At 41.5% G+C, this 27,973-nt stretch overlaps 1 protein-coding gene across 6 annotated transcripts in view; it reads right to left on the bottom strand.

Annotated features, from left to right (window-relative positions):
- The window catches only part of SLC6A6 (solute carrier family 6 member 6), a 72,091-nt gene continuing 44,118 nt past the window's right edge, over nucleotides 1-27,973 (bottom strand). For all 6 annotated transcript variants that reach the window (XM_066616157.1, XM_066616158.1, XM_066616155.1 and 3 more), the window contains 9 exons: nucleotides 23,568-23,702; nucleotides 22,137-22,240; nucleotides 21,903-22,027; nucleotides 16,450-16,562; nucleotides 11,629-11,766; nucleotides 10,260-10,362; nucleotides 9,439-9,539; nucleotides 7,163-7,333; nucleotides 1-5,730 (listed from right to left, as the gene is read on the bottom strand). In XM_066616157.1, the coding sequence (XP_066472254.1) occupies nucleotides 5,590-5,730; nucleotides 7,163-7,333; nucleotides 9,439-9,539; nucleotides 10,260-10,362; nucleotides 11,629-11,766; nucleotides 16,450-16,562; nucleotides 21,903-22,027; nucleotides 22,137-22,240; nucleotides 23,568-23,702 (1,131 nt within the window). In that variant the 3' untranslated portion in view covers nucleotides 1-5,589. The remainder of the gene's footprint in view (nucleotides 5,731-7,162; nucleotides 7,334-9,438; nucleotides 9,540-10,259; nucleotides 10,363-11,628; nucleotides 11,767-16,449; nucleotides 16,563-21,902; nucleotides 22,028-22,136; nucleotides 22,241-23,567; nucleotides 23,703-27,973) is intronic.

Raw genomic sequence — 27,973 nt, 5'->3', positions numbered from 1 at the left:
TGAGAGGTTTTTTCAGGAAGTCAGCTGCCCAGCTCAGGCCATCCTGTTCCTAAACGAGCAAAGCTCAATACACACACTGAGCTAGAAGCCGCCCTGCAGCCCCAATCAAACAACGTTAAGGCTTATGTACACTTACTGGAAAGGCAGTTCAACTGAACTTCAGATGTGTGTTACTTGCAAGTAAAACTGTTAAGGGTCAAGTTGAAAATCTGTATTTCTGGTAAATTTTTTAAGCCAAATATCAAATATTTTCAAACTTGGAAACGGTTTGTGCTTTTCGCAAAGGGGATAAATAATGTGTCCCCCCCCCAAAAAAATCTCATGGTATAAAGATGCTGGTTTATATCTTCCAAAAATTTATATTCAATTTTCTTATGTTACTTTTCAGATTTAGTCCTGAGTTTCCTAGCATTGTGTTTCAGCATAATTTCCAGGACTGGCAATTAAAACAAATAGCCCAATGTTTATTTCCTGATGAAGACATGCATGGCAAAGCACTGATGTTTATGTTCAGGATGCTGTTCTTCCATAACATACCACTCGGTGACCACAGCCTGATCCACATGCAAAGAGGGCCTGGATTAGTGAGACTTTAGTATCCATACAGTCAGCAAGGCAGAACTGGCATCAATCAAAGCACGTGTCAGCAGTTCCTTGTAAACAGGGGCAGCAAGGAATTGAGTGAATACCTTAAAGGCCTGGTCACAGAATGAACTGTAAAATCAGCATGTGTAGTCTAGTTATTCAGTGCTTACCAGTCTTTGTGATAAGCACAATAAGGATTGTCTGCACTCCAGTTTTAAGCAGACCAAAATAGGACCAGTGGGGCTATGTCCCAGTCACTTCTATACCCTCCTTACCCACTGGTTACCAATATTTCAAAATCCTACATGCAATTCTTTGAATTCTAACTATGGAAGAACTGAGCTTGGAAAACTCATATGTTAGTGCCTGAACAGAACATTGCCTCACTGCATGAGAGAGAACACGGATGTCCTGGACTCCTGTCTGATTTGGTTGTAGCTCATTTCTGCACCACACAGCGGTGGCATCTGAGTTTCAATTTCTCATATGGGGTGATCAGCCCACTTTTTATTCTATACCACAGTTCTTGGAAGAACCAAGAAAGACCAAGTGGTTTGGGTTCGTGATGCATTTAAAAAGGGGATTTTCTTTCATACCTTCTAGTTTGATTCAGTGTTTAATCACTGCTAAAAGAAAAATATTCAATAGCAGTTTTTCATCAGTGGGGATGCTGCTGTCTTTGAAAGAGTACTTGATCTTCTGCTCTGCACAATTTCATCAGTGTGTATGCTTTACTCAATACAGCACAGAAGACACCTTTGATTTCTATGAGGTCTTGCACCTGTAGCAACTAGAGAGATTCAAAAGATGCTACAGAAAAAAGGCTTGCCAGTGAAACACTAAGTTCAAGTCCTCCCAAGCAAAGCAGGCAGTGAAGACCACACTTCTGCTAAGTCTCCTACAGGTTGCTTGATAGAAAGGCAATAAAAGCAGAACACTTTCTAGTTTCTTTAAAGTCATTGCCTGAAAACATTTGGGAGTAAGACAGCATGTCCACTGAATTCAGTGGGATTTATTTCCAAGTAAACATGGATAGGCACCCACAAAGTCATATAAAATGAAACTATGACTTTTAAGCAAACTACAAGGACTACTGTATCCATAGTGATGCACATGCTGTTTTCTTCATTGTGACTACACTAGTTATTGCAAATATCATCTCTTTGGAAGTGTTCATCACTACTGGCAGTTCACCTGTTTCCCAGCCATTCCTCTTCAAATCATCCTGATTTTCAGCTGGAACTCATAACACCTGTGCTCCGATTCTTATTCTGCCTCATGGATCCAACTAGACCAGAATCAAGTATAAAGAGTTGGGCCAAGATGTAAATGATAAGCTTGAACTCTCAACAAGTCTACTTTGCAAAAACTTATTTTGTGTACATAGGGAAGTACGCACTATTGGTCATATCTTAGTGAACAGGTCTCACCCAATGAGACCATGGCTACTAATGAATGAATGCTGCCCTTTTGGAAAATTGGTTCAAAAGAACAACATCAAAGGCAATGTAAGAAACTGCTCTGGCCTGAAACCAGACCTGAAAATGCTGGCTATAGATAAGTATATGCCCAATGACTTTTAACTGGACATCAGCATACAGACCTTACTGCTTAACATGTCTTTCATCCAAAACCAAGAATACAGCTTAGTAAACATGCCATTTTTCCAAATGTTTGAAGGAACCATGGTAAGTATTGGTAGACTTCCTCTCTCAGGCCCCCCCCCCACCTTTTGGTGGAGAATTGCAAGTATTTCTTTGAATAAACATTTTTACCCTCCCTCCCCACCACCTAGATTCCCAACCGGTTCACCAACAGTTAGTCACAATACTGAATATTTAACTTCTCAAGTTACAAAGGACAGATAAAATAGGCCACAAAGTTTTACAAAGTAAATTAGAAAAAAATCAGGTTTTCTTTTTTTGCAATCATAAATAAGTAGAAAATACAAACAGTTGTTTACAATGTTCCCTTTTCCCACCCCAACCCACCCCTTCCCCTTTAATTTGGCAGAATCTACTGTTGACATTCAGATTTACCACATTCTATTATTCAGAAATGTTGAGATGTGAAAATATGCTCCTTGGAACAGAAAACCTAGGGCTGATGGACTGAATCTTTTGTGAAGTGACAATTTGATCCAACTTTCCTTCTCTTCAGCCAGAAGAAACTATCCAGAGTGCCTTTCAGGTCACTGTGTGCAAGTGCAGATGACTCTTTCACTCTCAGCATGGAAGCAACTGATTCTAGTGGCATAGCTGAACCGCTAAGTGGGCTGGGTTCTGTTCTTCCTTAGCTGGAACTCTAAAGGTGTGGGACTGGTTTTCTTTGATTTGTTCTGGAAATTCATCCTTCCACTCTGTGCATGTAAAAGTAGCCCCTGGTTGAGATATCTGCATTTGGCTCACCAGCTGATCTTAAAAGCTTGAGCTAATTTCTTTTTTGTTAACAAAATATTGCACCATCTTTAATGCAACATGCACCAGGAAAGTAAAGGAAATTAACTTTTAGGGTCTGTATCTGAGCCCAACTGTCCCACTGGTATTGAAAGAACAATTTAGAAGTCTGACTTGTGCTTCATTGAGTTGAACTGGAGTCCTACTTTGGATATACATAGAGTTTGAACTCCAGATGTCCTATGGGCTCAGCAGAGTTTAAGGAAAACACTGTTTTCTCCTTAGCTGCCTTACCTTTCCTGGTTAACATTTTCATTGGTTGATTCAGCAGGAAGAGAGCCATTTCCACTGGGCCAGGATTTGACAATCATAGTATTTTGTCACCAGGCACAATGGAAGTGTTTTGATTTAGAAATCTCCTAACTGGATGGTTACTAGAAAACAAAAGCACCTTGATCCATGGCCACTTGTGTTATGGAAAGTTTAGTTCTCTGTCTATAAAATACATTATAGATTCCATTTCCAAAAAAACTTTGGCTATACAAGACTCTTGAAACATCTGTGCTTTGGTCCATTTCTCATTTTAAAATTGTTCATTCCACTTAATATAAAAAAACTGACGTGATTTAGCAAGCATGTACATAACCAACGTACAGTGACCAATGAGAGCATGGAACACATATAGACACTGCTTTGTATTTAAAAAAACGCATTTAGGAATGTTTATATAAATACTGGCTAGATTCCAGTTTAGATTATGTTTTCTGGGCAGACTAAACTCACAATAGCTTATGCGAGTGACAGTGTGGCTGATGTTATGCGGGTGACAGTGTGGCTGATGTTTCCTGCCCAAAGAATATAATTCATGCCAATATTCATTCAAAAAGGATGCAACCCCCAAGCTCAATGCCCATGTGGAAGGGGCTACTGTGTTTACCCAACAGAATGTGGACTCATTTTTATTATCAAGGCTTAACCAGATCTGAGATGAGCTTTCCAGAAGCAAATCCCTAAGCAGGAGGATATTAATATATAGTTTACCTATGGGAAATCTTGTTCAGCTGCTATGCATCTCCTTCAAACTACAATGCTTTTTTGTGGTTCATAGTCTTTCCTTGCGCTTTCTCAACTTAGTATCTTTTCCATCTGCTTATAAAGTTCAGGATCGAAATCTACATACTGACTCTCTTATCTGTCCTCTTCCAACTGTGTCTGCTGTAAAAGCTCCATTGGCAGTAGTTCCAACAGTCATATCCTTATTCCTGAGTAAGTGATACACGCGATAATTGTCTCGAATGATACAGGCCCAAGACTCCTTTCTGTGTCCTGATAATGATAAATTTTGGCAAATGTGGGGTTTAAAACACATTTTCAAATTGCACAGCACTTTGGCAGCATCTTTGTAAATGCAGCATTTATATGTGCTCTTTGACACCAACCTAGTGTTCTAAGAAAATTCAAGTCAAAGCTAATACACATCTCGAGTACAACCCACAAAAAGTGGGCCACCTCACACTATGTTGTTCAGTCACTTGGGGATCTGTTGTGTTACTCCCATGTCTCAAAATATAATGTGGGATAGACTCCAACACATGCCTGCTCCCAGGGAAAAAGTCCATCTATAATGATACAGCCCAATACTATGCAACACAGAGCCCAATCCTATGCAGGTCTACTCACATGTAAGTCCCATTAAAGTCAATGGGGCTTACTCCCAGGTAAGTGTGGATAGGATTTCAGCCTTAATTGTACCCATTCTTTATGAAGTCTGTGTGTAAACCCTTCCTGTGTTATGCTGGATGGAGAGTGGCCTCCTATGATGTGCAAAGCGACCCCCAAGAGGGTAATATCTGGCAAAATATTTCCCAAACAAGAACAATTCTGCCACCCTCTTACAGACTGTTGACACAAGCACTATACTCAGAGACAGTTTTGCTTGCATTGTTCCCTTGGTTCCTAACTGCTCCCAATTCCCACTCCATATTGCAGCTATTCCGATTATATATTCCAATTATATACACATACATTATATATATGCTGTGGTCCTTGTATGAATATATACGTATATTCTTACATGAACCACAGCAAGCACAAAACGGTGTGTCCTTCCTGATGTAATTTTCCCTACTCAAACCAAAAGATAGTTCTATACCTTTGAAAACCAGTTTCTTAAAATTTGTTTTACCCTGTTCCCAACCACACCAGCACCTAAAGAAATCTGAGACATATATGCATATTCATATTTTGTGTGTGTGTGCGTGTGTGTGTTTTGCTGGCAAGAAAATCAACTCAAGCGGCATGGTATCATGAATAGGAGTTAGATAGACATGTTGTGTGGAAAAAAAAAATAGTAAATTCCTGTAATGTGCCTAATTTGATATGAAAGCTCTGCCTCAGTCTAAATAGAGCAAGAGGCTTTCACTGTGATTTTACTTTACAAAATATTAAAAAATAAAAACCAAACTCACAAAAAATAACTTTTTCTCTGTGAGAAATAAAAATAAATCCTAGTGCAAATATAAAGCTCTGTAAACCTGGTCCTATGAGAGATTCTATGGTTAGTAAACGGCAGTTTTTAAAGCAGGCGTCTTCCTCTCATAGAGAGAGCTCACATCATAGTCTCCACGATGATATGAGTTGGCTTGATCAGTCCACCGTTGGCCATGCCAGGAGGGCAGAATGGGGCAGCACTTTCTGATTCCCTGGCCCACCGATTCACCTCACGAGGGGCGGCCACTGCCTTCACTCTCTGCAAACAAAAAGGACACAGGAGGGTGAGGTTTTCCAGGTAACTTGGCTATATTCATATGCCCACATTTCCAAGGTGCAGGAAAGAGTCAGTTCACACAATTGAGGCTTGTATTATATGAGAACTATCACAGGGGTGACTATCACCACTCAGTTCTGGTATGAGCCCAAAAGGCTACTGTCATTGGCTGGGACCAGAAAACTTATTCAGTGACTGGGAACAAGTATTATGTGCAAGCCAAGGAATGAGAGGACGAAGAATGGCTTCTAGCATAGTGGATGAGAGTAAGAAATAAGGACTTTCTTTGGGCCAAAAGTGCTGCTAAAATTTTCCACTAGGTGGCACTCTAACACAGTACTGCATCTATGTTAGCACTGCAGAGTCTGCTCTCCACAGGCCATCAAGCAAGGATGCCTGGTTCCTGTGTAGCATACTGAGAAGGCTGTGCACTCTGCAGGAGCATCTCGTGTATCTCCAGTTTCTATGCCATGCTGCTGCATTATAGATATCACAACCATGCTGAATCATTTGAGATTTTCATGCTACTCTCTGTCATTGGGCAGGGATTCCAAAGTAAAATAAACATATGCCTGATCAATAAATAAGAGTGAATGTGAAGCATATTCAGTGCTTGTCCTTAAATTTGGGGGGGGGGGATAGGAACCCCATTCTTTACTAGTTACTGGTAGTTACTGCATTTTAAAGGTAGACTAAATACTTAAAGTCTTTTCATGTATTGCACTTTGGACCTCAATACTTCTACCCCGGTTTAAAAAAATGGTTGCATGAAAAGCCATCTCAACAAGCTTTGTGAGAAGCAGAAGTGTGTACAAGCTTATCTTTGCATCTGTGCAGACTAGGCATTGTTGCAGCTTCTCATTGGGTGTTCAGTGAGGCAGAGTAGACGTGCTTTGCTCCTTGGGTTCAATCTCAACCATGAAGTGTGCTGGCGGTCTGAACTTGGACACATTGCTCACATTTGGTCGTAATGACTAATGCTTGCAAAGTGGGCCAATAATCTGAAAGCAACCTGTGTCCATTAACATGGCTATCTAACTTCATCCCAACAAAGGCAGCTTTCCAACTTCTAACACACTAAACGTTATTGTGCGCCAACAATCCTTTTCGAGATATAAATAAGGAAAAAGGAATGAGTGCCAACATCTTGGATTGCACTAAACCTTGCTTTGTTCCATAAGGAATTCACCTATACCTTGCCTGTGGGCCCTGCACGTTCCCTGCTGTATTCATAGCACATGTGAAATAATTGCCCTGTCTATTAAAATGAAGGAATATTACAGGTGCAAAAGCTGACTGCAGGCATTGGATCAAAGTATGAAAGGAAATGTCAGGATAGCTGCAGAAGAAAGAGGTAGTCCAAACCAGTGTCTCGTTTCAAGTGTTTCTGGAGTTCATCGTGGTACCTACTTACCTCAATGAGAGAGCCATCTGACTGTATAATACGGATGACCATGACCAGTGGGATGCAGATCATAGAAGAAAGGGCAAGACCCCAGCCCAGGCCAATAGCCCAGTCAGGGTATATGTACACCTTGTTGTAGGTCAGTGGTGTATACTTGGCCAAAGAAAAGATAAAGCACCCCTGTAGGAGGAAAGGAAACAAGCAAAAAAGAGAATGTCAAGACATGTGGGGAGTACTGTGTCATTTCTGCAGGTGACACTATTTGCTACACAAGTTTACAGCATCAGTGATACAACTTCATCACTTCTTACAGCAAGAAAATTGAAGCTGAGAATGGGTAATTTGCCAAGAAGTGAACTTACTGGCTTTTTGCCTCCCTCAAATGTTTAAGTCTACATGGAGACTGTGGGTGTAAAAGGGTCAGCGAATGAATCCTTACAGCCCGGAACCCTAGAATCTGTACTTTCTCTACCTCCTAATGTATAAGCCCTTTTCGGAAACATGAGCAAAACACATCCACCTCACTCTTTCCTTTTGTAACATAAGAACATAAGAAACATAAGATGAGAACATGAAACATGAGAACAAAACAACTAATATTATAATGCCGTTGTACAAATCGATGGTAAGGCCACATCTGGAGTATTGTGTCCAGTTCTGGTCACCACATCTCGAAAAGGACATAGTGGAAATGGAAAAGGTGCAAAAGAGCGACTAAGATGATTATGGGGCTGGGGCACCTTCCTTATGAGGAAAGGCTACAGCATTTGGGCCTCTTCAGCCTAGAAAAGAGACGCCTGAGCGGGGACATGATTGAGACATTCAAAATTATGCATGGGAAGGATAAAGTGGTTAGAGAGATGCTCTTTACACTCTCACATAACACCAGAACCAGGGGACATCCACTAAAATTGAGTGTTGGGAGGGTTAGGACAGACACAAGAAAATATTTCTTTACTCAGTGTGTGGTCAGTCTGTGGAACTCCTTGCCGCAGGATGTGGTGATTGCATCTGGCCTGGATGCCTTTAAAAGGGAATTGGACAAGTTTCTGGAGGAAAAATCCATGATGGGTTACAAGCCATGATGTTTATGTGCAACCTCCTGATTTTAGAAATGGGCTATGAAAGAATGCCAGATGCAAGGGAGGGCACCAGGATGAGGTCTCTTGTTATCTGGTGTGCTCCCTGGGGCATTTGGCGGGCCGCTGTGAGATACAGGAAGCTGAACTAGGTGGGCCTATGGCCTGATCCAGTGGGGCTGTTCTTATGTTCTGCATCCCTGTCTGCCTACTTGCCTCTTCCTCCTTCCACCCCCTAAACTGGAAAAGGAAGAAGGGGATAGAGAGGAGGAGAAAAATGTGATAGGTCAGAAAGCGCTAAGCGCTGACCAGGAGGAGCAGAGGCTGGCACGTGCTCAGTAAGGGGGGGTGCAGTGTTTGGCATGCTGCATCAGGAGGTTTGGAGAAGGTCCTGGATACAGTGTAGGAAAGGTTCCCTATTGCATGAGCCTAGTGCCTGCCTTTCTGAGAACTGTACTGTAAGAATTATATGTTGGGTAGAGTCCACTCCATTGCTGTTTTCAACATTCTTATTCTCTTAGCTTAGATGAGTTACATTTTTAATTCTTCACAGAGAAGAGAAATGGCTCTTATGTACCCACAACACTGTCTGCTTCTTCGATACTATACTGGCAAGCTTATACCTTTTGGAATGGCATAAGCTGCAATGCTAAACTGACTAGAGACTAAGCTCCAGTGAACACAGCAGCATTTACTTCTGAGTAAACATGTATAGGGCAGAGCTGAACACAGTCTTACCTAGGACACCTGCACTATATAAGAGAATCCGCCCATATGGGAAATGAAAATAAATGATTTCAAGGCAGCTTAAAATTAAGGTTACTTTAAACAACAGCCAGCAAGCTTAAAACAACACAGCAAGCAGATAAAAACAGCAATTAAAGGACCATTTCATGGCAAGCAGATTCTTGTGGAGAATATGGTCCTTTACAGAACCTGGCCCTGGCTAATTAGGTTTTAAAGGGTAAGATCAGCACTTAGAATTGCTAGAACATAAACATACTGTAGTGAAGATCTTTTAACACCGGACTAAAGTGTTTGCACATTACACAGACACACACATTTTACACATATTTAATCTGAAACCACAGGATATACTGTTCTCCATGAAACTGTTCTCCATGAAACTGATTTTGCAAACAATAAAATAGTCTAGCCTAAAAACAATGTTAAACTATGTTTTAGAGAAGATGTTTCAACACCCACCACACAGAGAACTGGTGTGATTATAATCCAGCTCCATTTCATCCAGGGACCTGGCCTGTAACCAATCATATCTTCAATGGCATCGTAAATATTATCAGCGCCTAGAATCCAAGCACAGTGGAACAGAGTTTTGTTAGACTGGATGCTAGGCTTCCTTTGGGTATAACTTTACAACTGCAACTGCAATCTTTTTTGAAGATGAAATGTAAGTTTTTTAAGGGTGTCAAAAGCACCTTTCAAAACTATTATCTACCACTTTAACCGTGCTAATTCCCAGTTACACCTCCTCAACCAACTTCCTCTGTTGCTATAGTCAAATATGTATCTTTACCAGGGTTCTTTCATTCTCCTTCACTACAAAAACCCAGCTAAACAGGGATCACATACCTAAAGTTGTCATCACAGAGCCAATCTGCTTTAACTATGTGGTGTTATATCAGTGAAGGCAATTAAAACCACACCCACCCACCCACTAAAGCCCCAGTTCAGTACTAGTCATGTCGAAGTGTACTCCAACTGAAATTCCAAAGTACATCCAAGTTAATGGTCCCTGTTTTATTGCATTGTAGTAGGTTCAGTGTCACAGAGCAGCACAGCAGCCACAGCTGAAACCACAGGAATGCAATCACTTGCTCCTTAATCTTCATGCCATTTTAAAAGTGCCCTGCAAAACTTCTGAAAATGGGGCACACTTTTCAATGGACATAAACGTATGATTGAAACATCCCCCCCTCCTACCCATTTAGTTTAGCTCTGCTCAAACTACAAATGTGAAGTACAGGTAGAGAAGACATCTGGCCAGAAATTTACATGTTACTCACCATAAACCCAGGCTACAGCAATGCATTCAAAGAATGCAACCCACAAAAGGCATACACCACTAGCTGCATAGTAGTCAAAGAGTTGAAACACATACATGCCACCCTGAAAAATAAAGAACACAATTAAGAATACCACAAGTGCTATTAATAAACCACCAAAAAAAAAAAACAACGGTTAAAAGCAAGCTGACCTTCGTCATTCTCCTTCACATCTATGAATCACTGCAATAGTTACAAATGCTAATCACCTATTGAAGTTATAAGTAGACAGTGTGGTCCACTTCAGAATATTTCACTCATTTCTTATATGAATAAATTTTGAAAGAAATGGTGATTGGCCAAAATTAAGCCATTTAGTGTAACCTGCTGTGCCCCTGAAGCACTTTTTTTCCTAAAAATTATTTTAGGATGTGTATGATGGAAGAAAACAATTGGTCTTTAATAGAAATTGCTATAATGAGACTAAGGGCCCAATCCTATCCAATTTTCCAGCACCGGTGCAGTTGCAATGCAGCCCCAGGGAAAGGGAACAAATGTTCCCGTACCTTAAGGAGGCCTCTGTGACTGCCTCCCCACCACAGGATGCAGTGAATGCCCCTTTGGCACGGCTGCACCAACACTAGAAATTGGATAGGATTGGGCCCTAAGGCTGCAATCCTAACCACACTTTACTGAGAGTAAGCCCCACTGAACAAACTAGGACTTACTTCTGAGTAGATCTGGTTAGGATTGTGCCCTAAAATATGTAAGTACGCCTTAGCAGAAACTAACGTAGATTTAACATTTTCTTTTTATCACATGACATTTTCATTGAATACATAATAATTTTTCTAGTTTTCTAACAGCTTCTAGAAGATTCTACGATCAAATTCTAACTATAATGAGCAAGACTGGAACATGACATAATTTCCTACATGCTTTGTGAGCCCAATCTTTTCCCCCCACTTTCGTTAGTGCAGCCACCAAAAATGAGTGTGTTGTATCAATCCGGGGGGGAGGGGATGGGGAGGTTTTGGAGGTGAAAGGGGATTCAAATTCCCTTATACTTCTGTAAGCTTTCCACTCCACAATGGGTCTCCTTGGACCTGCACCAGCAAAACTGCTGGCATAAGTCCAAGGAGAGAAAGGGGGAGAGGGGGTGCAGAAATGGGGGATAGGATCTGGCATGTGCCATTGCCACCAGATCCACCCACTTCCACAGCCTTCGCACCCAATACACCCCCCTCCCCACACAGTTTCATCTGCCCCATTTTGCAGAACTCACTTCTGCTGTCCCAAAAGGCTGCATATGATAGTTCAATCCTCAATAGGGTTTACGTTGGAAAAAATAACTAAATCAAAGCATAGCAATTATTATAGTTTTACTTACTTCAGTCACCATAGTTAGTCCCAGAATATAGCTGAGGAAACACACTATAGCAATGAAGATTTCCCGTCGGTAACCCTTCCTTAGGAAGGATGGGTACAGATCAACTAACGATGTGATCTGTCCTTCAACTTCAACAAACTGTAAGGAAGAAAAGAAAAGCCACACTGAACCAATGTTCTATACATGCATCCTTCTTTCACATCAGAAGTACCCTCTTGGAACAAGTGTCAGTGCTTGCCATAAAGGCCACCAAATCTCTGTTAACCTTTCAAAAAGCCAAGGTTTCAGTATGAGACTGTTGTTCAGTTTAGTCCTTGATCTTATGATGACGGTTTGATTTTTTTTCTTTTTAAAATAAGCTGACCCAGTGCTTGAAGCTCTTCATTATGTGTGTAAGGCTCAGCGATCAAAGGAGAACAAAAATGAGTATATGAAAGAAGCGATGCAGTGCTTTTCAAGCTGCAGTCTTTCCAGATGAAAACATAATTTTCACACAGCCTTGAAGAGCTAGGGTACGAGCCTTCCCTATATAGGCACAGTAGTTGCCTGGAGAGACACACCCATAGGGTTCAATGAAGCACACAACAAGACTAGAAAAAGAAAGTTCTGTGCACACCTCTCATACAGCCTTCTCATTCAGCTCTGTTAAATTATCTGAGCTCTTGTGACTTGACTGGGTGGAGAAGGAGAGGAAGAAGAGATACAGAAAGTGCACACTTCCCTAGGTTACCCCAGTGTGCTGCTTAGATGAATACCCATGAGCACATACTGAAGAGTTAAAAAAAACAAAACACAAGGATTATATTGGGCCCTAACAGGCTCTCTCCATGCATGGGTACTGTGTCTACACAGGAAAGGATCATATTCCATATGTGATAAGGCTTATGCAATTAGGAACACCTTGTCTCTAGATTTACATGGATGCAAACCCACTTCATAGCATTCAGATTTTTAATTGACAAATACTGTCAGTCACTTTAAAAAGACCATCAGTTTTATGCAACTATTAGAAGTTACTATTGGAAATATTTCAAGCATGCTTTGGGGGAGAAAGAAAACAGCACATTCCTATGTTTTGGCACATATACGTCTCCAGACAGACTGGATGAAGATGGCAGAAAACAGAAGCTAGACTCAGTCCACACTTTTACTATTTTGGCTAACGTGACCCATACTGCAGGTCAGTTCTTGATTCACTGCATTCCCAGACGCCAGAGCCCTATGGATTTAGTGTGACACCCAAAGCTTCCAAAAGTTGGGTTGACAATGGCATGCCAAATAAGCAGTCCAGCAACCCAAGGGCTATTTGTTTTAACCACAGGGTAAACTGCAATGTGGATCAAGTAAACCGGTTATCCATATTAAAATAAACACATGAATTTTGGCAAGAATTTTAACACAGGGAAAATCTCAGGGGTGCAAATACTGCACAAGTGGATTCTTGTAAAGATCAGTTTCATTATACACTGTCGAAAGGGCCCAAAGAAACACAAGGACATATTAACCAACATGTTCCCGTATTCTTCCAGAGAAAACCATGTAATACTACAAATACCAAGCAAGATAGAGCCACCTAGTTGTAAAAGAGCCACCTTTTTCCATTAGAGTCCCACTTTTCCCATTCCCTAATTTCCCTTTAAGAAAGTAAAATATTACACCGCACTAGACCAGTGGTTCTCAAACTTTTGGGGAGTTTTACTCCCTCAGTAAGTCTTTGCAGGGGAGGGGTAAGGGCAGAGAAGCAATCCCCTGGGGGGGTGAAAGGGGGGTGCTTTCACTTACTTGAGTCCCAGTGTGGGCTGCAGGAGGTGCAGGGAGCCCAGTGCAGCCCTCGGCAGGGCTCCCCAAGGCTTGGAATCTTGAAACAGAATGATCACAAAGCACTTCCTGTTTAAAGGAGGTACACTGCGATGTCTCCATTTGAACATTTCAAGCCTCAGGGAGCCCTGCGGAGGGCTGCACTGGGCTCCCCACACCTCCTTCAGCCTGCACTGGGCTATAAATAACTGTTATTGAGTTTCTATAGTTCAACAAATTCTCATTGGTAAGTGACAGATCTTCATTATTCCTTCATGCAAGGTTATCATGTGCAAAAGACATACTGCAGGCCAATCACCACTTATATTCCCTCAGAATCAAAGAACTGTGTGCACATATTGAGGTGTGAATCATCTACTGTAATAAGATCAAGTGATGTTCAGCTTTGAGCTCAGTGCTCCTAAATAGCAGCAACAACCTCACCTTCCTCACAGGATTGTTGTGAGGACAACAGGAAGGAATTATGTACACCACCCTGAGCTCCTTGGAGGAAAGGCGGTATAAAAATGTGAAAAATAAATACATATTCCAGTGGTTCCCAAACTTTTTCGACTGGTGGCTGCCTTGACCTACTGGGCCATTGGTTGCAACTCACATTAGGGCTACAATCCTATACATCAGTGATTCTCAAACTTTTAGCACCAGGACCCGCTTTATAGAATAAGAATCTGTCAGAACCCACCGAAAGTGACATCATCAACAGGAAAAGTTTTAACAATCCTAGGCTGCAATTCTACCCACACTTCCCCAGGAGTAAGTCCCAATTTCTATCACTGTTAAAAGAATGTAGCCTGTGAAAAGCACAAATCTGGAACATTTCCCCAAATGCAGTCACATACCTTGGTAACATCAAGTCTAATTATTAAAAATAAAATATTGAAATGAATGGGGACCCACCTGAAATTGGCTTGCAACCCACCTAGTGGACTACCTAGCTGGTTTTTCATGAGGATTCCATAGCAACCCTAGCTGACTTTCGCAACTCCCCGGGGAGCCACAGCTCACAATTTGGGAAACCCTAACATATTCCATGGACTACCCTATACTTTCTCCAATTAGTTTACTACACATAGAATATATAAGCAATTCCCTTTACAAAACATTAGGCACTGTTTCTATCTCAATTAATGAGCAAGTTAACCTAGTACCAAGCCCTGTTGCGGCCAAGTCAGAAGCTACTGTATTAAACTCCTTTCTTAACCCCAGGCCCTTATGTAAAAGTGCTCCTTTTTGTTCTGTTACAATGTAACTTTAGTCCAGTTTGCTCCTAAGCTGCTGTAGGCATTCCAAAAACCTGCTTGACAGCACTCCAAAAGCAAACAAAACATTAAGTGCTCCAATTAGTTTTAATTATTCGACACAGTGAGAAATGACTTAAAATTACTAGGCAACCCTCAATTTACATAAGTACTTTGTGGCAGAACCACAGCACTGAGCATGTTTTAACATTCAATTTGGAAGTGATTAAAAGTCACTCACTCAAGTTCAAAGATTAAGCACTAAAGAGCCATTTAGAAGAAATGGAATGCTTTGCCAATTTTAGAGATCAAGTGAGTAACAACCAGAGGGAAAACTCCACTAATCTCTGTTCATGAGAGGTTTTGAATTAAGTAAACTTTCTGCCCCTGTCAAATAGAGTTATTTAATGTTAGTTACTTTCCCAAAGAATAAAAAGGAACTTGTTAGTTTAAAATCCTAAACCCTAAATCTCCAGTACATCTGTGCAACTAGCAATTGTCTAGAAATTATTAACAGATTTCTTTGCGTCACATAAAGAGTCTTGTGGGGGGGGGGGAATCCAAACTCTCCATTTTCCCAAGGAATAATAAGAATATGTATTGCACAATTAGTCCAGCTATAATAAAACAACATGGCCATTTGTTCCACTAGCATGGTTTTCAAAGGCACTGAACCAGTGACTGCATGATAAGTAACACAGGTTGAGGGTGCTCAGTTCCTCAGAAATTAAATTCCCAAGAGTGACTTTGTCCTACCCTTAATTACCAACAAATTGGCTAAATAACCTAATTAGTTGCTGCATTCACTAGAAAACATAGCACATGGGGAACAATGTTGTTGGCAACCTTCAGTCTGGAAAGACTATGGTATCGCGCTCTGAATGGTGGTTCTGGAACAGCGTCTAGTGTGGCTGAAAAGGCCGATTCGGGAGTGACAATCCCTTCCACGCCGGGAGCAAGTGCAGTCTGTCCCTGGTCTGTCTCCCTGGCTAGGGGCCTTCCTTCTTTGCCTCTTTGCCTCAGCCTGTTGGCCAAGTGTCTCTTCAAACTGGGAAAGGCCATGCTGCACAGCCTGCCTCCAAGCAGGCCGCTCAGAGGCCAGGGTTTCCCACCTGTTGAGGTCCACTCCTAAGGCCTTCAGATCCCTCTTGCAGATGTCCTTGTATCGCAGCTGTGGTCTACCTGTAGGGCGCTTTCCCTGCACGAGTTCTCCATAGAGGAGATCCTTTGGGATCCGGCCATCATCCATTCTCATATTGACACAAGTCAAAATCTATTTACTGAATGATGCAACACTTAAAAGCAAATGGCTGAGAAAAGAGAGGAAGCTACTTCCCAAACACAGGCATACAGGTTTCTGCCATTTCCTACACAATCTTTGGTCCATTTTGCTTTGGGTCTCGCCTCAGTCTATCCCTGTGGCAGGGCCCAAGCCAACTTTTCGTGCCAAGGTAGCCATAATGCAGCCCCAACGTTTGGGGACAAACATTCCCTTACTTTGATGAGGTCTCCATGAGGGCCCCCTCATGGCATGCAGCACATATACCATTGGTATGGCTGCATTACTGCAAGAAAGTTGGATAGGACTGGGCCTTCAGTCTTCTTGTTTGGTTATCCTTTCTCTGCTGATTTTAAGGAACACTTTTCTGCAACATGAATAATATATTTGCCCCAGAGCAGAACATGCAACCAAAACAATTTCATTTACAGTGCAGGCTTTCCATTGTGCATCATAGATACCATATTTGTCAGTATGGTGACTCACCTGGCTATCCAGGCCAAGCAACAGAAGCATAATAAAAAAAAGAATAGACCAAAATGTTGGCAGTGGCATCATGGACACAGCTTTGGGATAGGCAATGAAGGCCAAGCCTGGACCTAAAGGAATAAAGAGAGAGAAAAGGAAGGAGGGAAAGGGAAAAGATGCAGTAAGTAAGCAGTTCACTCTTGGAGGCAAGACCCCACACCCAAGTAGGGATGCCTGGTTCCATTCAGATAAACCCAAACCCAACTGAAGATTCCAGAATGGAATTCATTCAGATCCTTTATCTGACAAAGAAGCATGCTTGGCTACACCTGGAAGTACAATCATCAAATCCAAAAGTCTGCTTTATCCACTTTCAGTTTCTCCATCTGCCTAAAGCTTGCCAAGAAGAGGTCAAACTTTGCACACAAGGAGGGTAAGATGGAAGAGGGGCTTCTGGAATAAGTGAGCTGTAAATCTAGCATGAACAATTCCTGTGTTCTTTGAAAGTGAAGAGGGAGATGCTCTGCTACAAACTTTCTCTCAGGGTTTTTGGAACAGTCAGCCTCTCTTCAGACAAACAAAACCCACACAATACCTTCTAGGATTTGGATGTGTGCTCAGTCAGTCAGATTCTGAACCAGTGCAAGCCTCCATTGTTTTACCAATGCAAACAAAATGGTATTTACATACAGTGACACAGGAAACACTAAACAGCTTTCATTCCCATTGGAACAACTGATTATCTGAATAATGAAGCAACAATCCCACCCTCTAATGTGACTGGTAGCCACCTTATGTTAACAGCATGCACTAGTTGTCCTATATTAAGGGACAAACTGGACATTACACTAAATGCATAATGTGGCCTGGTACGTTTGTGAGCATTTTTAATGGAGTGAAATAATAGTAGGGGATGTGGGGGAAGGCTTTATGATTTTGCCCCTCCAAGGTTCCATTCCTGATTCCCCAAACACACTATTTTAAATAGAAAAACAGTTTCCGTTGAAAGACAATGGAAACCTTTCTTTCCTATTTAAAATAGGATGTGGGGGGGGGGAGCACAAACAGGAGCAGAACTGCTAATGGGAGCAAAATCGTAAAGTTTCCAGCCTCTCTGCTCTGTTTTGTGCCTTCCCAACCATTTAAAAAAAACCACACAAACCCACCAGGCCATGTTATGCATTTAGTGTAATATCTAGTTTGGACCTAAACAATTTCCTGCTATCTGATAAAATCACTAGATTGCTCTTACCACAGAAATAGAACTCTGAAAATGAGTTTCTCTGATTCAGCCAAGGTTCATGTTCCTTCTCTAATAGCACAATCCAATGCTGGGGTTACACTGATGGATCTTGCGATCTATCAGAATAAGCCTCATTCTGGTGATGTGAAAGCTGCACCACTGTCATGCACTTTGGAGCTGCCGGTGCAAACACCCAGAGGCCTTGCATGCGCCAGCAACTCCTGGACACCATGCCAGACTAGGTAAGGTTGCAGCAGGGTGGTTCACAGGAGAATCATGGCCAGGAACAGGTCAAATCAGGGGTGGTTGGGGAGGGCATCTCACTGGCAGCGGCGAATGCCAAAATCCTATTCCAACATGCCTGAGGAACATGAGGTTCCTCGGATTTACACCAACTAAATAGTTGGCATAGGTCTGTGGAGACCCACTGAAGGCCATGTGGTAAGTGTAAAAAAGATTTACACTTACCTCTCCCAGGCCACCTGCTTACCCACTCCCACTAGACCATGCAGCACATGCTTTGTTGGTGATGCTGCATGGTATACCGGTGGGGGTTAGGATTGGACCATAAGAGGGCTAACAGCAAAGTCAGGGAAAGATTATCCCATACCTTTTGGGTGGATGCGCCAATAAGAGCCAAAATAAAGTTGTCCTATATAGTGCGTAGCATTGACTATAATGCAATAATTCTCTTTTTCGTGTCACTTATCAGCTCTAATGCATGATGGAAGGAGGTCTGGGGCAGGAGGTCTGGTCTAGAGGGTAGAGCCTCCATTTGCCTGAAGATTAACATCCACAAGGTCGCCAGTTCGAGGCCACCGGCACCGTGCGACCTTGAAGCAGCTGGCAAGCTGCAGCTGAGCTGTTCCATCTGCTCGGAGTGTGGGAGGATGGAGGCCAGAATGTTAAACCAGATCGGAGTGTAACAGCTTGAATGTGGTGGTTCTTGAAAGAGAGAACCTTCTTTCAATTTGTAAAAATCCCTGCATGGATTTAATAAGCCTGCCTGTGTAAACCGCCTTGAATAAAGTCTTGAATAAAGACCAAGAAAGGCGGTATATAAATACTGTATATTATTATATTATATATTATGGAAACATTTGCAAGGATCAAGCAGCTGCAAGGCGCTAGTGTTTATTAAAAATATTTTTGGCAATTTTAAACATAGTGAGAAAATGTTGCATCAACAATTTTCATGCAAACTTTTGTTTAAAAAATGTATACTGGAGCGCTGGAACGTTCCAGAATCAAAAATTAAAACACCAGTTTGGTTTGTTTGCCTTTTCCATTGAGAGTAAGTCTTCTCCCTGTTACAAAGTACAGCAGAAGAATTATCTTCATGGATCAGCACGTCATTCACTGCTGATGTTGTTGCTGTCTGACATTTCCCCTCACACTTAACAATTCGGGGTGGGAAGGACCCAGAAAAAGAAAGAAAGAAACAGCTAACACCTCAGTCCTAAATATATGGGCTTCATCCTGGAGAAAACTAGTTGTACATGTGCCACTGAGGTAAATAGGACTTAACTGGGTGTGACTAAAAAGTCCCACTGAATGGGCCATAAATGCAACTAACTTTCTCTGGATTTGGGCTATGTAGTTTTGGTCCATCTAAAATTAGGCATATCCAAAATTGTGACCTTCACCAACACCCATGACTGGATATGTCTAAATGCATGCAGTTTCCCTCCCTGATCCAATAGTTGGGGTTGTGTGAACAGAGCCCATTTAAAGAAAGAGAAATCCTGCTTCTTGGGAAGGTCTAGTCACTGATCAGAAAGGACCCACTTCGATCTTCAGCCACTCCCTATAAACACTCAAAATGGATCCAAGCCAAAGCATACTAGTAATCTGGGCATATTTCTCAGGTGATCCAGTTTTCACCAAGCTTTCTCACAAGGACTAGAGAACTAAATCTGACTATTTTATTATTTATGTGTTTGTTCATTCATAAAGTTCCTAAGGCTGAAATCCTACTGATTTGCACATACTTGGAAGCAAATCCCCACCTGTGGGACTTTGTGTACATATAGTTAGGATCAGAATATTTGTTGCTTTTTTTAAAAAAAAAACTGCCTTTGGGAAGATGGATGAATAAGGAGCATGCATGCTTATGTCCTAAAGGCTACAATCTTGCACAGGCAGCAAGCCTGGATCGGTGTTGGATTGTGGCCAGTATTTGTAAGAATATAATGTAGAGCCCAAGCATGCAGGCTTATGGGCCAGGAGCTTAAAGATATGTTAGCAGCCATTCCCAACTCCATCATTTTTCTTCCTCTGTCTGAAAGAATAGTGCTGGGTTTGTTTATTAAAGAAACAGAGTAAAAACAACATTTGAGGGAAGACACTAATCTCCATTGGAATTCCTCATCATCATTGAAATGGCACCATAAGAAAGTAAAGCAACTTCTTTCACAGTATGGTTTGGGAACCACAGTAGACTTTTTCCCTACAGTAACCACCTGGGCAGCCTCTGCCTGCAGCTTGAGATGTGCATTCACAACAGAGTAGTTGTGGCTGTTTAACAGCTTCACACTCAGTAATGACTGACATAGCTCGCCTTCTGTCCTAGACTTCCAGCACAGACACACTCACATAGATAAATAACATATATAACTTGGGTAGTAATGTATACGGCTAGCAGGAATGTCTGGGACTCCCCTGAACCCTTTTATCAGTTGCTGTTAACTGCTTGCAGAAATAGCTGCCAGCATGTCTTAGCGTTATAGGGTTCAGAAGGTTCATAAAGGTTGACAAATTCAGTATCTAGCCTACCATGTCTGAGCTCCAAAAGCCTTACGGCTTAGAATTGTCTGCCCAGGTGCTATAAAGGAAGTCCAAGAGAATTTTCATGCTTTCTTCAAATGTTATAGAACTAGGAATATATTGTCCTGCCAGTACAGGTATAGCACAACACTATTTAAAAACTGTACAAGCATAGAAATTCGAAATATATTCCTATATCTAGGAGACTATCCAGCTGCCCCTGCCTGAATGCTGAAATATGTTGTGCACAGCTGTTCATAAGTACACAGCTCTGCAAGTGTGGGACACAATTCTGGACATACTGTGAGGCAGGAAAGGATGCAGTAGGGTAGAAGGGACTACGGGCTGGGATCTGCCTGCTTCCTCTCTCACTCGTCCCTCTCACAGTGTGAGTTTCATCAAAGCTCTACACTGCTATTTGGAAGTTACAATAAAAGACAAGTATCTTCTAGAACAGATTTAATCAGTGAGCAAACATGGTGGGTCTGTGGAGCTTTCAGAAACTGTCGACCCAATCCTAACAAAGGCCTGCACCAGTAAAATTTGGGTTCTGCTGGCAAGTGCTGTTGCAGCGCAAGGCCCAGACATGCTGTCGGGAGGCCCACTGGAACATATAAGTCCAGCGTGGGGTGGGAGGGTGGGGAGAAGTTTGAACAGGAGGGGGGGGGAGGATGGAATGGGAAAGTGACAAAGATGGGCAGATCGGGCACTGGAGGGGGACAGGATCGGCTGCGCTGGTGTGTGCTGTTTCCAAACTCTCTTCTGAGTCGGATCACCTGTGTGGTTCAATTAGACTTGCACCAGTGATGTCACTTGCACAGGTTCAAGTTGACCCATTGCAGCTGCTGTGGTTTACCCTGGGGCAAGTGGACAAATGCCTCCTTGCCCCAAGGAGACCTCCAGCAGCCAAAAGCCCAATCCAGCTTAAATTCCTGCATGGCAATGGGCTATGGGGAAGTTTGGGCTGCTGAAGGTCCTTACAGCTCTTTTCTGATAGTGCACGCAGTTGGAATGAGCATTCTGCTGGCACAGGCCCTCATTAGGGTTGGGCCCCCACTGCATTCTCTCAAATCCTCCATGGAATGCAGTGTAGCCTGCATGGAATTCACCAGTGCTGCCGCATCACCGCACAGGGATTGAGCTATGTGCCTATCAGGACTTTGAAGCAAAAGGAGAGTAACTACCGGGCTTTAGTTCTTTATAAATAATTTGCATTGTAAGTCTGGTAACTGTTCTGAGAGTTCTGTTTCAACTGTAATCCATTTTATATTTCAGCACGTTCTGAAAAAAGAATCATTTCAAACTGAAGGAAATCAGATTTTGCTTCCTTTGCTTATAATATTGTAATATTTTTAATTTTAAAAACCTGTCTTTTGGGAGGGGGGAGTTGATTTAGTTTGTAGTACTTTGCTCACACACTGGGTGGCAGTGCCCACCATCACTGCCACCAACACCATCGTACCTGACTCTGCCACATCAGCAATGTCCACCCCTTGCTCTTGTGCCATGAAGCCCAGGACGGAAAAAATTGCGAAGCCAGACACAAAACTGGTACCACTGTTCAGGCATCCCAGCAGCAAACAGTCCCTAAGTCACACATATGTCATGGAGGAAGTTAATTAAAGAAAAGATTGAACCCATGGTTCCCTACACATCATATAGCTAACATACTAAACCCCTTTGGTAGGAAACTTGCCTATAGCAGTTGTATTTGTATTTGTTGTAGCTCCCCAAGGAAGTCATTGCACCTAAGCAGATTGCATAGGAAAAGAAGATCTGAGTCCCGGCATCTATCCAGACCTAAAGAAATGATGAAAGATAGCACTATTAGAAGAAAGCATCTTGCACTAGCTCTGGCTATCATCTACTGCTAATTTGGTCTGTGCAACACATAAACATTTTTTTCCAGTTGAACAACAAGTAAAGGCATCACTTCAAAATAACCTTCTTAGGAACACTATTAGACATAGTTGCTAATAACATAGTTACTTCAACAATACCCTCTTGTACCATATCACAACAATTGGGCACAAAAATGAATTAAAACACAATCAATTTAACAACAGCAACATAGCATGTATAAAGCCCCAGCATTTTGAATATACCAGTAATACGTTCCAGCTATCCTAACAGAGCTCTTTGTTAAGAATTCCGGGCTTACAAAAGGAAGTAAGGTTAACTACGTTTCTCCCACCCCTTTGTCTCTTTCATGCAATGGTTATGGAGAATGCTCATGCCCTGTTCTGCTTTGATTGAAAAGAAAATAGCCTAGAGTACTAGGAAGGGGAAAAGAAGATATTTATTATATGCATCTCCCATCATGTCAATGCAACCATTAAGCTATTCCAACTGAATGATACCCAATGGCATTTGCATCTGTCTTGCAACGTTCTCTTTAGTTTACTGCTTATATCACAATTGCTTTAAAAGAACCATATTCTATTTGAATGCATGCTTTTCTTTAGACAGTTTTGCATTTCCCTACTGGTAGGAAGTAACACTTGTAGCTGACAAGAGTATATGCAATTGTATCATTTGCAAGATGGTACCAGAGAAAAAAATTAAGAACTAATCATGTACTTTGTTGTTTTCCAAGCATTTGCGTAATAAGTTTCTCCAAATACTGTAAAAGATATTGTTTCCTTTTTTATTATCATTATTATTTTGGTTTTCAGTTGCTGTCCCCAAGGGCATCCATAACACATGGGCAGTTGCAAATACTCACAATTGCTTCTTACCGTCCCATTTGCTGCTCCATAAAGTTGTTGCCTTTCAGAACTAAAGACTGAAGCAAAAATTATCTCCCTTACCTTGTCCACAGCCTAATATCAACAAAAAAGCTGAGATGCTATATTTGGACAGACTCTACAAGCCTCAGAATCCTTTTGATATAAAAAAGATATACACACACGGAAAATGCATTAACACATTAACAATAATAGCCTTTCTGACAAGATAAGTTGGGAAAAAATAGAACCACATAAGTAATCTTAAATTTTGGTTTTGATTGCATAAGATTATAGGAAAATCTACTGAGCCATCATCTCCCAGTTGCCCTCCTCATATTTTTCTTTTCCAGGACATGGAAGCAAAATATCGTAACTTCTTCTAATTCCTAGTAACTCACCTGTGGATCAGCCAGCCGAGTGATGTCAGGGTAAAGATAAAACTTGATGCCTTCTGCAGCTCCAGGTAGAGTGACACCACGGATTAGGAGTACAAGAAGCATGACAAATGGGAATGTTGCTGTTATGTACACAACCTGGTAACAAAAAGTCAAAATGGCAAGTTACTGCCTTTGTTAATAGTAGGCCAGAACTAAGGACATTAAGGATATTTACTTGTAAGTACTAAGAATTTGAGGCTAGAATTGGATTTATCCCTATTTAATTGTCTCCTCTTCCTATCTGCCTATGGCTGCAATCCTAACCACACTTTCCTGAGAGTAAGCCCCATTGAACAAAATAGGATTTAATTCTGAGTAGACCTGGTTAGGCTTGTGCCCTTAGGCTTGCAATCCTCAGCAACTCACCAGATTCCCTAAACCTATTTAACTGCATGAACTTTTATCCACTGTGAAAGAGAAAGTGGATAATCTGCAGCAAAGGCAGAGGACATCTGTCTTTATACCTTTCACAGCTCTCTTTGTAGTTCTCCACTCCAAATCTCTCCTACATTTTCCATTGTAATTCTCTCTGGTTAAAAGTATTTGTGAAAGATGGCATCAAAATTCATTGAGTGTTTGGATTATCCAAAGGAACCAATTCCAATGTAGACCCTGACTATGAAAAATGTGTTCATCTGAATATAACCTGATATGGACTGAGCTGAGCATCTGGAAAGGTAGAAAAGCTATTCACACTAGAGAAAAGTGAACAACAGAGAAAGGAATATGTATGACTAAACTGGAAGCAAATGACATACTGCTGCTTGTGGAAACTAACAGCAAACTGATAGATCTCTTGGATTGCAACCATCACTGGAACATGCTAGGGTGGGAATTACTGCTAGGAAATGCTCTTAAGAGTAATGAAATATCAGAGAAGCTTCAGGCTGGCTGTTAAGGCTCATGTTTTAACTATGTTCATATTGTGAATACAAATAGCATACAAGACATTCAAAGTTGGTTCTAGTGTTATATGTGAAAACACCAAGCATAACCAGAACAATAAACAACCATAAAGAATCATGATAGATTAGAGCCGTTTCTCACCCATTCCCATGTCTCTCAAAGTTCCATAGATCTGATGTTGCCTAGCCAGTCAAATTTGTCAGTGTCAATCAAAAATCTGGTATAATCTAACACAGTAGTCTTAAGATCTTAAAACAAATATTTTCCTCTTGCCAAGATATTGCCTTGTACTATAGATACTACAGCAGAAGATTGAGAAAAATAAATGTTACAGTCACTTGCTTTCAATGGGAGCTAACCACAAATGTTACCCTGCCCTTCATTTTGGTGACACAGAGCAGGAGGCTATTACTTTAAAATTCAAATACTGGTTTACTGTATTTCAAGGCCACCAGCACCGTGAATGGCGAGACCTTGAAGCAGCTGACAAGCCAAGCCGAGTTTTTCCATCTGCTCTTTGGCCGCCCTTCAAGTGAGATATGAAGGATTCTCAGCTTGCGTGGGAGGAAACTGGAGGCCAGAATGCGATACCAGATCATAAAAGGATCCATCTGAAATGTTGTAGTTCTTGAAAGACAGAACTTTCTTCAATTGTAAAAATCCCTATAGGGATTTAGTATAGCCTGCCTGTGTAAACCGCCTTGAAATAAAGTCTGAGGAGAAATCTGATGACCATGAAAGGCGGTATATAAATACCTGTATTATTATTATTATTATTATTATTATTACTACTGCAACAGCTCTTGCACTTCTCTAGAGACTCAAGTTAATGAAAAGATGAACTCTGAGTGAATTTTGCAAAACCACTTCACAGAAAGGCATACAGTTGGCCCTTCTCATCTGCACATTTGGCATTTGTGGATTTGACCCAAGGAGGGTGCCAACCATGTCCAAAGGGCTTCAAGGACCTCCCAGACACAACCAGAAGGTTGCACCCAAGGGGTGTTCTGAGGCGCAGGGAGGCTACGCACAGCCTCCGCATGCCTCAGAAAGTCTTAGAAGGCCCCCTAGAGGCTTCAGAAAAGCAGTTCTGGCTTGTGGCAAAAACTAGTACTTTTCAGAGGCCTCCAGGAGGACTCCTGAGACCTGGGGAGGCCACGCGCAGCCTCTGCAAGCCACAGAATACCTCCTAGATGACCAGAAGGTGCTCTGAGAGCTTTCTGCATCCACAGGAGGATCAGTATCCAAAGAAATCAGTATCCATAGGGGGACCAGAAATGAATCCCCCAATGATACTGAGGGCTCACTGTATACCGGAAGTGCACAAGCAAGGACTCACTGCAAACTGCAAAGTGAGGAGTGCCACTCAACTCCATGTAGACCAGAGACATGAGACCAGGTAAAAAGCTCTACTTCTACAAAAAATGCCTCATCTTCTCTCATGCTTATTAAAGTCAGTCTTGATGAACAAATTTACGTGACATTGCAGAATGACTGAGGGCGCAATCCTAACCCCTTATATCAGTGCTTTCCAGCAGTGGCATAGCAATGCCAATGGGACATGTGCTGCCTCCTGCAGCTGGGTGTCACTCACGGAGTCCTCCTCCAAGTAAGGGAGTGTTTGTTCCCTAACCTCGGAGCTGCATTGCCCTTATGTCAGTGTTGGAAAGCACTGACATAAGGGGTTAGGATTGCGCCCTGAGAAGTTTAAGGAGAGTTACAATGCCAATGACCAGCACATAAATATGATTTTGGGTGGTGTTGAAAAGGCTGTGACAACAGTACAGACCGATCAAGAAATCTATGAAAATATCTTCATAGATTTAGAACTGCACCAAGAGGCTTTTTGTCAGGGCACATGAAGTTGTATTTGTAGCTTCTCCAACGAGGGATGGTTGAAACCAGTCAAGGCTTTGAAAATTGTCAAACAAAAATTTCTTTAAATATTAAGATTCTGCACATATTTTCTAAGAAAGTGCTGAGGTTGGACAGTATGTTGAGAAGGAACCACTTCATTGAGCCAATAAATGATGAGGGAGCTTTTGTTTTTTCCCCCTACAGTAATTTAAATGCTATAACAGAGATGTCCCTTTTAATATAAAATCAATAGGTTTAACTTTTGGATTTGTGGCCATTGTTATCTTTTATAAATGTCTCTGATTTATTTGTCTGAGACAAAAGAAAATCCCAGCATGATCGTACCCATTCTGTGCTCCTGGCTAAGCTTTCCAAAAAGCTGAGTACATGCATGCCTTCTAGAAATCTGGGTCAGAATATACAAACCCTAGTCAAATTTTGATTGGCCTTTCTTCCCCTCTCCTTTCTTCTCTTAATAGGGTCAGATGATGCCACCTGATCATTGCAGCTCTGCTGCTTTGTTTAATATAGTTTTGTTTTTGTGAAATTGGTTTAGCCAGCTGAAAGCTCCTGAGATGCATCTCCGTGTCTTTTAAGTGAACCTCAGGAGATTAAGAAGCAGATATCAAAGCCTGTTGCACCATAATAGCTCCTGCAGCCAGGCTGATCATTACATATAACTATACCAACCTTTGCATGCAATTTTTCCTTTCCTTTCTGAAAATCACACAGGGATTCTCATTTGGTTACGTATTATATAAAAGATAGTCCAAAAAATTCTCCTGAAATTTTCCTCCCCCAATTTCCTATCCTATTTGTTATTTATATCTCCTGCCTTAATTATCCCCCCTTAACTTGAAAAGAGTATTGTACAAAAAGCAGAATGTGAAAATGTTTCTTTCGTTTGTGACCTCTGAAGGTGAGCGCAAAATAAACTGAATAAGAACTGATAAACATCACTCTTAATTGTCACCAAATTCCTTTTCAAAACTAATCAGCTTTTTAACCCCATGACTGTCATTGAGAAACTATTCCAAGCTAAGCCAACCCAGCACGTCATGTCCCTGGGAATTCATTGTAAAAGAAATGTTTCCAGCCAGCACACACTGAGAAATAGAAAGTTCCTTTTGACTTTAAAAAAAACCCATACAGCAATACCATTGTTTTAAAGAGGTTTCTTGATCCTTGATGAAGTCAGAGACAGAGAGATAAGCATCAAAACATTTTTGTGTATTTACAATGAACTTGATCAGTACAAGTCACATTCTTCTACAATGGTGTTGGAATTCTTGTACTTTGTTCTTTTGCGTATGTTTATAGTGGAGGGAGGTCTGGTTGCTATCTAATTATTACTGTTTGGTAAGGCATGATGTTGCAGGAGTTCATTGACGCTGTTGATAAATGTGGGCAATCAAAGAGGGATGTTCAGTAATTTAAAAAAAAAGAAAAAAATCAACAGGACATGGAATTCATGAATGATCAACCAATGTGACCTTGGGAAGCCATTTAAAACAAAGAAACCAGATATTAAACAGTTCGTGAACTTGCTCTTGAGTTTTTTTTTTACCTAGTGTTCAGTATACCTTGCTAGAGAGATCATAGAG

The sequence above is a fragment of the Tiliqua scincoides genome, chromosome 2 (genome assembly GCF_035046505.1).
Source record: "Tiliqua scincoides isolate rTilSci1 chromosome 2, rTilSci1.hap2, whole genome shotgun sequence".
Classification (NCBI taxonomy): Eukaryota; Metazoa; Chordata; class Lepidosauria; order Squamata; family Scincidae; genus Tiliqua; species Tiliqua scincoides.
Note: the sequence above shows the minus strand (reverse complement) of the source record. Positions and strands in the feature narration are given on the sequence as shown.